This window comes from Bubalus bubalis, chromosome 4 (assembly GCF_019923935.1).
Source record: "Bubalus bubalis isolate 160015118507 breed Murrah chromosome 4, NDDB_SH_1, whole genome shotgun sequence".
Lineage (NCBI taxonomy): Eukaryota > Metazoa > Chordata > Mammalia > Artiodactyla > Bovidae > Bubalus > Bubalus bubalis.
Genome location: NC_059160.1, coordinates 91,550,265 through 91,561,915, shown reverse-complemented (window position 1 = coordinate 91,561,915; position 11,651 = coordinate 91,550,265). Strand labels below are relative to the sequence as shown.

General features: G+C 43.8%; 1 protein-coding gene across 9 annotated transcripts in view; it reads left to right on the top strand.

Annotated features, from left to right (window-relative positions):
• The window catches only part of SLC11A2 (solute carrier family 11 member 2), a 33,051-nt gene that overhangs the window by 12,403 nt on the left and 8,997 nt on the right, over window positions 1-11,651 (top strand). For 6 of the 9 annotated variants that reach the window (XM_006058525.3, XM_044940616.1, XM_044940617.1 and 3 more), the window contains 13 exon segments: window positions 774-925; window positions 1,622-1,747; window positions 2,533-2,652; window positions 4,204-4,310; window positions 4,848-4,918; window positions 5,028-5,095; window positions 6,543-6,698; window positions 7,347-7,505; window positions 8,344-8,430; window positions 9,316-9,435; window positions 9,590-9,739; window positions 10,269-10,342; window positions 11,159-11,312. In XM_006058525.3, the coding sequence (XP_006058587.3) occupies window positions 774-925; window positions 1,622-1,747; window positions 2,533-2,652; window positions 4,204-4,310; window positions 4,848-4,918; window positions 5,028-5,095; window positions 6,543-6,698; window positions 7,347-7,505; window positions 8,344-8,430; window positions 9,316-9,435; window positions 9,590-9,739; window positions 10,269-10,342; window positions 11,159-11,312 (1,544 nt within the window). 9 annotated transcript variants of the gene reach the window in all.

Below are 11,651 nucleotides of genomic sequence, written 5' to 3'. Positions count from 1 at the left end.
AGGATGATCCTTTGACTAAATCCTACCAAATAATGGGTGGGAGGTGGAGAGAGTGTCCTGTTAGCCTATTTCCTTCTAAAAGTTAAGATTTAGGTTATCAGTGAGGCTAGTCTGGGGATGTTACATATTGAGCCCTAGACATCAGTGATTTTGCAAGAAAATGAAATGATTCTAGAAATTGGCAAGTGACAGTAGAAGTGTGAAACTACGGGGAGGCCGTTTGTGAGATTAGTGTTGAAAACCGATATAGGGCTTGGTGACTGGAGAAGGGGGTTGTGAGGGAGCTTTTTTACTGTAAGCATTTTTGTGTTTCTCAAATTTTCAGCCGTTTGAATGTATTGCCAATTCAAAAATTAATTTAAAAATATAGTACTGGAAATTGAGATGGAGTTACGTAGATCTTGTGCATTTACTGAGGTATTAAAAAGATTTCATTTTAGTACTTCTAAAGATGATTATTGATATTACCAACTGCACTGGACTTCCCAGGTGGTGCAGTGGTAAAGAATCTTCCTGCCAATGCAGGAGACACCGGAGATGTGGGTTCAGTCCCTGGGTCAGGAAGATCCCCTGGAGTAGGAAATGGCAACCTGCTCCAGTATTCTTGCCTGGAAAATTCCATGGACAGTATTCTTGCCTGGAAAATTCCATGGACAGAGGAGCCTGGCAGACTACAGTCCCTGGGGTTGCAAAGAGTCGGACATGACCACGCACCTTAATATTAGTGTATTTTGTTCATTTTAATTCATTTTTTCTCAATTCTTTTAACTCAGAAGATGCTTCTGGAGACCATGGAGACTCTGCCAGTCTTGGTGCCATCAACCCTGCATACAGTAACTCCTCAATTCCGCAGTCCCCCGGGGCGGGCTCAGAGGACCCCTTCACCACCTACTTTGATGAGAAGATTGCCATTCCTGAGGAGGAGGTTAGTGACAAGTCCTTGGAGGAAAATATTATTATCTAGGGAAAACCTGTGTACAATGTCTGCTAGACAACTGAAGATCAGCAACCTCAGAGTCAATTCTGGCAGGCAATCTCTGAAGACTGAATTTTTGTAGTCAGAGAAACTGTTAAGGAAACTAAGGTCCTTGAAAAACCATTGCCAAGTTTTACTGGTGAGCATTTTTTGATCCAGAAAGCATGATTTTTATGTTCCCTTTTTTACGTTGCCTTTTTTCCCATTTGGGTAGTGTTTGAGCATAGAGGTAGGGGTTATTATTGCTGGGGTTTTAGAATGAAAGGCTGTTGGAAGGGCAGGTAAGAGAAGGGCTCTTATTTGGACAGAGAGCTAGCCAGGTTGCTGATAAGGAATGGATAAGATGGAAAAGAAACTTGGACACACCTATGTCCAACTTCTGAAATCCTTTGTTCTTATGAAGCTGATATTGTTGCTTTTTATGTGATAAAATAATATATAAGTTAGACCAGGAATTTGGAGGTGGTAATCATTTTTTTTCTCCAAGATAAATTTTATTTTTTTTTATTGTTATTTTTTAAGTTTTTTATTCTGTATTGGAGTATAGCCAGTTAACAATATTGTGCTAGTTTTGGGTGGATAGTGAAGGGAGTCTCTTCCCCTGGAGGTGATAATCATTTTGTTCTGTATTCCTCTCTTGTACAGTACTCTTGTTTTAGCTTTCGTAAACTCTGGGCCTTCACGGGACCAGGATTTCTTATGAGCATTGCTTACCTGGATCCAGGAAACATTGAGTCTGATTTGCAGTCTGGAGCAGTGGCTGGATTTAAGGTGAACATGGAGTCTTCCCCCCTTTCCTTTTTAAACACTCACAGCATACTTCTCTGCTCTGCCTGTTGGATATCAACCTTGTGGGCTATGTGCTGATTCTATATTGGCTCTGACACTTAGATGAAAAGTGCTTTTCCATCTTTTTTTTTATTTTTAATCCCAACTAGGAATGAGAATGTATTTATTTATTTATTCCTAGCTGTGCTGGGTCTTTGTTGCTTTGCGCGGGCTTTTCTCTAGTGGCAGCGAGAGTGGGGGCTACTCTCTAGTTGGGGTACACGGACTTCTCATTGCAGTGGCTTCTCTTGTCACAGAGCAGAGGCTCTAGATGTGCAGGCTTCAATAGCTGTGTTTCCCAAGCTCCAGAGGCCAGGCCCAGGAGCTGTGGCATATGAGTTTAGTTGCTCTGTGGCATGTGGGATTTTCCTGGACGAGAGACTGAACCCATTCTAATGCATCAGCAGATGAATTTTTTACCACTGAGCCACCAGGGAAGCCCTTTCCATCTGTTTTTTAAATTTTGTCCTGTGGTTGGTTTTTAGTTTTGTTTTACCCAGGTAGTTTCCTTGAACAAAAGCACAACTGCAGATGGGAAAAACTAAGGCTCAGAAAGGTGCGAGGTGACCTAGCAAGTTCTGTGCAGAATGTGATACAGAACTCAGGTCATTGGATTCCTGAGCGGAGCTCTTTCCTGAGTGTACTGTTTCCCATTGACATTGCCAAACAACCAAACTTAAACCACTAGTTATCTCACGAGTGTAATGGTGGGGTCTGTTCTTCTCCAGTTGCTCTGGATTCTTCTGTTGGCCACCACCGTGGGGCTCCTGCTGCAGCGCCTTGCAGCTCGACTGGGAGTGGTCACTGGGCTGCATCTGGCTGAGGTGTGTCACCGCCAGTACCCCAGGGTAAGCAGTGCTTGTCTCATATCATAGGTAGCTGTGTGTCTAGACATTTGGGACTTGTTGCTGTCTAAGGCAGGAATGGGTAGACCCAGTGTCTGGAGGATAGCTTTAAACTGACTTGATTGTTCATTCAGTTCAGTCGCTCAGTCGTGTCCGACTCTTTGTGATCCCGTGAATTGCAGCACGCCAGGCCTCCCTGTCCATCACCAACTCCTGAAGTTCACTCAAACTCATATCCATCGACTCGATGATGCCATCCAGCCATCTCATCCTCTGTCGTCCCCTTCTCCTCCTGCCCCCAGTCCCTCCCAGCATCAGGGTCTTTTCCAATGAGTCAGCTCTTCGCATGAGGTGGCCAAAGTATTGGAGTTTCAGCTTTAGCATCAGTCCTTCCAAAGAACACCCAGGACTGATCTCCTTTAGGATGGACTGGTTGGATCTCCTTGCAGTCCAATTCAAAAGCAGAGACATTACTTTGCCAACAAAGGTCCGTCTAGTCAACGCTATAGTTTTTCCAGTAGTCGTGTATGGATGTGAGAGTTGGACTGTGAAGAAAGCTGAGTGCCGAAGAATTGATGCTTTTGAACTGTGGTGTTGGAGAAGACTCTTGAGAGACTTGATTGTTAGATAAGTACTAATCTATCTCTTGGTGAAGGAAATGGCAACCCACTCCAGTACTCTTGCCTGGAGGGTCCCATGGATGGAGGAGCCTGGTAGGCTACAGTCCATGGGGTTGCAAAGAGTCGGACACGACTGAGTGACTTCTGGTTCATCCTGAATGTTTAATCTCCTTTCCTGGCTGTGAGAGAGTATCTTTACCTGCTTTTTTTTCTTATATGCCTCTCAAAAAAAAAAAAAAAAATCAGTAACTTGTAGTTTGTTTTAGCTTCTCTTTCTTCTTACATTTCTTACACTTCATGTTTCTTAGTTTTTGTTTGTTTTTCCAGGCCTCAGTGAGCTAGCACTACTAAATTTCTTTCTGTTCGATTATTTGACCAGATTATTTCCCAGATTTTATTATAGAACACCCAATTCCAACACTTTGCCCCGAGGCCCTTTGCATATCTTGTCTTTTTTTTACTTGCTTGTGCAATACTATATTAAGGATGACTCCAACCTTTTCATGTTTGTTTTGTCTCTTCAGCTATGGTCAGAATAGATATTTTCTTCTGTAGTATTTTATTCTCTCCTGAACAGTATTTTGACCATCTTAGCATCCTCATTTCCCCCTAACACTTTCAGGATTGTTTTTAGGCAAAAAATTAAGTGGAAATAATGAATGGAAACTCCATTCTTCTGTCAAGTAAAATGGAAGGAGAAGAAATTGGCATCAGCTGCTGCCCTAACCTTGACTCAGGCTCTACCACAAAGAGCAGCCTGGCCCTCTCCGTCAAGGGACCGAGTAAAGCTTGAGTTCTGGTCCTTCATCTCTAGACCTAAGGCTTAATAAAGGACTGTTATTGGAGCACTGCCAAAATATGAATTCCAAACTATGGAGGAAGTTCTTAGAAATGATTAATTAAGAACCGTATCTTTCTGCTGTTTGATGTTTAGGTTCCACGAATCATCCTGTGGCTGATGGTGGAGCTGGCTATCATTGGCTCAGACATGCAGGAAGTTATTGGCTCAGCTATTGCCATCAATCTCCTGTCTGTAGGAAGGTGAGGGGTTTTTCCTCTACAAATAATCATTGTTTTGCCAGATTTCAAAGCAAGTGTGAAAAGAAAATCCCAAGTCATTTTCAGTTTTCAAGATTCACCTCAAGTATTGTTGTTTTCTGTGGAACCTTTCTGGAACCACCGTCTTCTCTCCTGCCAGATGTAGGCTCTCTGTCTTCCATGTTCTCATGTCAGGTTATGCAGACCTGTTGTTATCCACTGTGTGGCAGTGTGTGTTATAATTAATTTGTATCTCAGTTTATCCCACTTGATAAGTGAGTCCCTTGAGAGATAAGACCCCTACTTTTTAGGTTTGTGTCCTGAATATCTGAAATCGTAGACAAAATTCGAATGAATGTATTACTTTACTTAGTACTGAGATCTTAAACTACCCAAGGTCTGGCCTCCTTGCTGCTGTTCCCTTTTCCCAAGTCCTTAGTCCTCCAGGTGTCATGTATCTGGAGAGCTCTTGGGAAACTGGGAAATGGGTCTTTCTCATTGTTTCTTTCCTTTAATCTCCCTTTTTAATCTCTGACCTAGGATTCCTCTATGGGGTGGAGTTCTCATCACCATTGCAGATACATTTGTATTTCTCTTTTTGGACAAATATGGTAAGGACAGTGGGAATGAAGGGGTCTCTCAAAGGAACTGCTTTCCATCATGTGGCTTAATGGGGTAATCTGCCTTCTGTGAACTCACTACTGTATTTTTCCCCTTCAGGCTTGAGGAAGCTGGAAGCATTTTTTGGTTTTCTCATCACTATTATGGCCCTCACATTTGGCTATGAGGCAAGTATTACAGGCTTATTCATTAGCTTTATTATTATTCTTCTTAACTTTTTAAAACAAGGCTTTTGTCCTTTTATTATGAAAGGCAGTACATGCTAACAAAAAGCCGAATTCAGCACTGGCCAATTTTAAAGGAATAAGGATGTGGCAGAGACTAGTGTCCAGGAAGACCTACAGGGACTCCTAGTTTAAAACTGTATGGAGAAGGAAATGGCAACCCACTCCAGTATTCTTGCCTGGAAAAGTCCATGGACAGAGGAGCCTGGCTGGCTGCAGTCCATGGGGTTACATGACTGAGCATGTGTGCATGAGGGTGGAGGGTCACGGGTTGGTAGCAATAAACTGGTAGAACTAAAAAAAAAACAAAACAACAACAACAAAAAACTGTACTAGAACTTCTGGTCCCAAGTTATTCTCAGCAACAGAACAGCATTGGAGAGGGTCAGGAAAGGGGTTACAGCGTTATTCTCGGCTGTTAGCATTAGAGGGGTTTGTTTTTGCTCATCCTAGTTGACAGTAGCCGCAGCTTGGACTTTCTCTGTATTGTAACAGTTAGTGAACTACAGGGGATACAGTACATGTTTCCCAGTTTGTGCCCCAATCTGGACATTACATTGGGTTAAAAGTAACCCTAACCCTACCATTATGTTCAGTAATGCTCCTGTCTGTGTCCAGTTATTATAAACTGATTTCTGCTTATTGGCCTAGCTAAGCTTTTGAAAATGTGTCTACTCTATGAGTAGATGATAGAGCTTGGTCTAAGGCTTCAAGAGAAATGCTGAACCAGGAAAAAGTGTTTCTCAGTGCGTCTCAGCAGATGCTAGTGGCAAGTGTTAGTGATTTTTCTATACATAGGTGAACATGGAAGCATGATTAGTGTGGATAATCAAGAATCGACTGTTCTAAGGTGTGTCTCACAGGAGTTATTGTGACAATAATATCAATAAGGCCCTTAGCAGCTGTTTTATTTCTTTAGAATATTAATAAGATTCTCAACACATCCAGGCTCCCCAGGTGGTGCTGGTGTTAAAGAATCAGCCTGCCAGTGCAGGAGACACAGGAGACTTGGATTCTGTCTTTGTGTGGGGAAGATCCCCTGGAGGAGGAAATGGCACCCCTCTCCAGTATTCTTGCCTGTGAAATTCCATGGGCAGAGGAGCCTGGCAGGCTGCAGTCCATGGGATTGCAAAGGGTTGGACATGACTGAGCAGCAGCACTACACATCGATTTCGTGTATCTAAAATACAGTGTGAAGTGTCTGGATACCCCATTCCTAAATTCTCTGAACTGTGCTGCTTGGTTTTTTTGGGTGGTTCTGTGTTCCTCATTTCCTGTGTAGTTGTTGATGAAGGGGTTTAAGGAGTAAAGATGCAGTGTTTTCTAGTACTGTGTTACTCCCTAGTCTCATGTTCCAGAAAAGACTAATAGCTGTTCTGTTTGTGTGTAGTATGTTACAGTGAAACCCAGCCAGACCCAGGTCCTCAAAGGCATGTTCCTACCATCCTGTTCAGGCTGTCGTACCCCACAGATTGAGCAGGCTGTGGGCATCGTGGGCGCTGTTATCATGCCACACAACATGTACCTGCATTCTGCCTTAGTTAAGGTGAGCAAGACCTTTCTTATCTCAGTGGCCTGTGTAGTTTCATGGCATCTTTTCCTTTCGTTGCAAGGGACACACACTTAGTTCACAACTGTTGGAGCCCTGAAGGAGCACGTGTTTTTCCACAGTTGGACTGCACACTCTTGTATCACTAAGGTGACCAGAGATGGGACCAAGGTGACATAGAGAAGGGACTAGAGTCCTTCTTAAAAGATCTGAAGGGGCACCGTGTCTCTTGTCTTTAAATCTCAGGTGCCTGAACGGCCTCATGGAGGTCAGGAGGAAAGAGCCTAATCTGTCTTTTACCAGTTAATCCATCACAATCGTTTGCTGGAAGATTTCAGAGACCTTTGTAATTAAGGTGGTGTCCCCATTAGGTCTGAAATCAGATTGTTCTCATAGGTCAGCAGTTCTTCCAGCCACATAACTGAGGGCTCAGCAGTCACTCGTTCACTTTTTCCTCTTTGGGACATGTGATGTCATCAAAGGGTCATGACTTCTTACTCAGTGAACCAGGATGTAAGTGGAGCCTCACATTTCATGTGGTCAGTTGTTTGCCCCCTAGGCCTTTCAGCTGACTGCAGACTTATGAAATATCACAAGGAAACTTGTTCCAACTCATCAAAAAGTGACTGTTGCTGTTCTCTCTAGTCCAGACAGGTAGACCGAGCCAATAAGCAGGAAGTTCGAGAAGCGAATAAGTACTTCTTCATTGAATCCTGCATTGCTCTCTTTGTTTCCTTTATCATCAACGTCTTTGTTGTCTCGGTGTTTGCCGAAGCATTTTTTGGGAAAACCAACGAGCAGGTGGTAAGTAAGCCTGGGTCCTGGGTAGTAGTGGATGTGAGGGTAAAGAGGAGGCTGCATTGGGGCAGGAAAACGTGACAGTGACTTCGAGCGCAGGGGAAATGGATCTCAGTGCTGCCCCTGAGTCATGGCACTACTCAGGTTTACATCTGGGGCTGTGACCAAGCCCAGACCCTCCTTCGTAGCTTTAAACAGGTAAGGAAGCGTGCCTTAGTCCGAGGTTGCCTTGTGCCGTTGTTGGTGGCTTCATGTCTGTTTGGCTCGTTCTCATCCCCTTTTGCTTCCTGTTTACCAACTACTGGCTGCTTGCCAGTCCTGCCATTTAGTGCTTACAGGCAGGAGGAGTCAACCAACAGAAAATAAAGCTGTGGCTAGATGGGCTATTTTATCACACTGAATTCTCTGTCCTCTTGACTCCTGATTGCCAATCTAGGTGTTTTTTTTTTTTGCCAATCTAGTTTTGATAAGTCCTTTGATTCCTACCCATAGGACCTCTAACTCCTGGCTCTGCTTTGAATAGGCCACCCTGTTCTGGGCGTCCTCTCATATTTGAAGTCTATTTAAGGGCCCTCACCTCCTATTATTATTTAAAATGACCCAGCATTCGTGTATTACCATGCACACTCTGACTCGAGGAAAAGCTTTTGGTGACCTGGGGGCGTAGGAAGAGTGGGGAGGCAGAGCTCAAAGACCTGCCGCCAGCCTCTGCTGTCATCAGCCTGTGTCCAGTGTCTCACCTGCAGGACTCGTTTCTTAGATGATCCGTCTGTGTGTGAGCTGTTGGAGAGGTCTTCTCTGAGTTTTAGACTCAAAAGTTGATCCTAAACTGCTTTGGTTCCAGGTTGCGGTCTGTAAAAACAGCAGCAGTCCTCACGCTCACCTTTTCCCAGACGATAACTCAACACTGGCTGTGGACATCTACAAAGGGGTAAACGTGTCCGGATTTCTGATCTCTGCTCCTGAATCAAGATTCTCAGCATAGTCTCTGGTCTTTTTAGTGGGTTCACTTCAGAGCTCAGCATATCTTCTGTGGAGTGTCTTTTTTTCAGAGGTCCAGATGCCAGACAAGCCTTTTGGATTACGTGGAAGGGAATAGGAGATCAGCTGACAAGATGATTTAATTGTATCAGCAATTCCCAAACATGTTGATAGCATATTGTTTTCTAGGTGTTAATTGGGGAGACTAAAGAAGTATCCCTGGTAAAGTGGTCTTTTTTGTGTGTGTGGCTGAAGACTATTTATTTATTTAGATTGTGCTGTGTGGCATGCGGGATCTCAGTTCCCGGACCAGGGATGAAATTTCTGCCCCCTGCATGGGATCACAGAGTCTTAACTACTGGACTGCCAGGGAAGTTCCAGTAAAGTGGTCTTTACTGGGGCCTCTCTGTCCCTTTTATGCTGATTACATTATGAACCTCCAGTGGTACACAACACATAGTATTTAACATTTCTGAAATTTATTGGAGGTTTCTCTCCATTCCTATTACCATCTTCCAGAATAGTGTGTTTAGGAATATAATTTGGGAAGTGTGTTATAGTCATTTTTCTTTTTGATACTTAACATATGAGTTGAGGATAAAGGCTTTAGGAGCCTAGAGAAGAGAAGGGACTAGGCTGAGGAGGAATGGGGGCCCATCCAGCAGACTTTAGGTTGAAAGCCTCTAGAATGAGGTCAGGACCCGAGTCTCGCTTCTGGGACAGTGCCAGCACAGCGCTCGGTAGAGGTGGGTGCGTAGCCAGGAATGGGGAGAGGTGACGCAGAGGAGCACTGTGGGGTGTTGTCTCAGGTGATCTCTCTCCCTTGCCTCTCCAGGGTGTTGTGCTGGGGTGTTACTTCGGGCCTGCCGCTCTCTACATCTGGGCGGTGGGGATCCTGGCTGCGGGGCAGAGCTCCACCATGACAGGAACCTATTCCGGCCAGTTTGTCATGGAGGTACGTGCTGCTGTGACTGGGATAGACGAGAGGAAGGGGACGTTGCCCTTTTGTCCTTTCTTAATTCTGTGCCTCTAAGGTCTTCCCAAACCTCCTCAGACCTTTTTCTGTTTCCTCTTTCAGATACTCATATTCCTTCTGTGTTTTCTTCCAGGGATTCCTGAACCTAAAGTGGTCACGCTTTGCCCGAGTGATTCTTACCCGCTCTATTGCCATCATCCCCACTCTGCTTGTGGCTGTCTTCCAAGACGTGGAGCATCTAACAGGAATGAATGACTTCCTGAATGTTCTTCAGAGCTTACAGGTGAGGAGGGAGCTGGGGAAACTCACATCCCGTTGAGTCAGGAGGCATTCTGTATTGTCCTTAGATACCAAGCCTAGTGTGGGTGTGGGGAAAATTCAGAGGAAGAAAGAGGCACAGTCTTGGTCTATGGTGAACGCATATGAAATCTCTGTTATCTAAAAGGTTTTTAGAAGTGACTTGTTTTTTTTCTAAGCCTGTTGAATGGGAATTATAAGCTGTAATTACGTATAGAACACAAAATTATTCATTAACCAAAGCAAACATTAAATAATGTAAAGGAGACTGTTGGGTATTATAGAGATTAAGAAGGCAAGGCAGATAGAAATTTTGTAGACACTGTGAGCATAACTGACGCTAGGTTCATGCTACAGATTTCCACATAACCCTCCAGCATGTTGCGATGACAGGAATCATTTCTCACAGAGTAGGTGAGGCAGGGTCTGTGGTTCCCTTTTGCTAACTGTGCTGCTCTCTAGGATGTTACAGGAACCCCCGTAGCCCTGTCTGATCTTACTTTTTTCTTTTGCAGCTTCCCTTTGCTCTCATACCCATCCTCACGTTTACGAGCTTGCGGCCTGTGATGAGCGAATTTGCCAATGGATTGTGAGTGCACTTCTGTTAGTTCCCCAAGATGTGGGGGGGAAGGGTATCTTCATCAAACTGACCAGTCAGAAATTAAGTCATAGGGGGACTATGTGCTTTAAGACATGATTCTAGAGCTGCCCCCTCAATCTCTGACTTAGAAAATAGAGACTGTTGGGGACTTCCTGGTGGTCCAGTGGTTGAGACTCTGCCTTCCAGCGCAGGAGGTGCGATTTCCATCCCAGGTCAGGGAACTAAGGTCCTACATGCCACAGGGTGTGGCCAAAAATTAAAAATAAACACAACATTGTGAGTCAACTATACTTCAGTGTAAAAAAAATCAAAGAAAATGGAGACCATGAATTTAACAACAGAGGGCAAGCACATTTTTTGTTTCTGGTGGCAAATTTTTTAGCTTTTAGGGCTTTAACTCTTCAACTTCAGCCACTGAAGGTTAAAGTATCTTAAATCCATGTTAAATGATCTTAATGAGGGAGGCATAAGCTAATACCTTTTATATACATCTCTAAAGTACATGGGGTATTTAAATGACTTGTTGCATCTCTAGAGACTCATGACTTTTTCACTTGTAAGGCTTGTTGCATTTTTAGGGGCTTAAATAATAGGGATTATTTGATAGTGTTTTTTTTTTCTTCTTCCTTTTTCTCCCTATCATTGTGTAACTTTGGCTCATTTAACCTAATCTGGGACAAGCTTTTTGGTTTGTTTTTAAATGCCACTTACTCCTGTCCTGTCACCCCAAAAGACACAGTGTTTTTTTCTGTTTGTGGGCAGGTTGGACTGTTCTACCAATAACTGTGCTGGTTCTTTTGACAGAGGCTGGAGGATTGCAGGCGGTATTGTGGTCCTTATCATCTGTTCCATCAACATGTACTTTGTCGTGGTTTATGTGCAGGATCTAGGGCACGTGGCATTGTACGTGGTGGCTGCAGTGGTCAGCGTAGCTTATCTGAGCTTTGTCTTTTACTTGGTAAGTCCAGCTGGGAGGAGGCAGGGGTGGTGAGGTGCATCTAACACTCAGAAGAGAAAGGACCCAAAAGAGCATATGGTTACCTGTCTTCAGGTTACTGACACAATTGTATGAAATCATTAAACCAGCTATGACTAAAGAATATTTTTAACCATAAATTTTCCCTCTGTTCCTAAGAGCTATCATTTTTCAAAATCTGTCACTCTGTCTGGTTTCCATTCCTAATAATTCCTAACAAGAGAGTGTAGTGTGTTTGAAGAACTCAAAGATCAGCTGTGTAGAAAGTAGAGTCGTATGAGATGGGGTCAGAGAATAGAGCTGTGTCTTGTGATTTCAAAT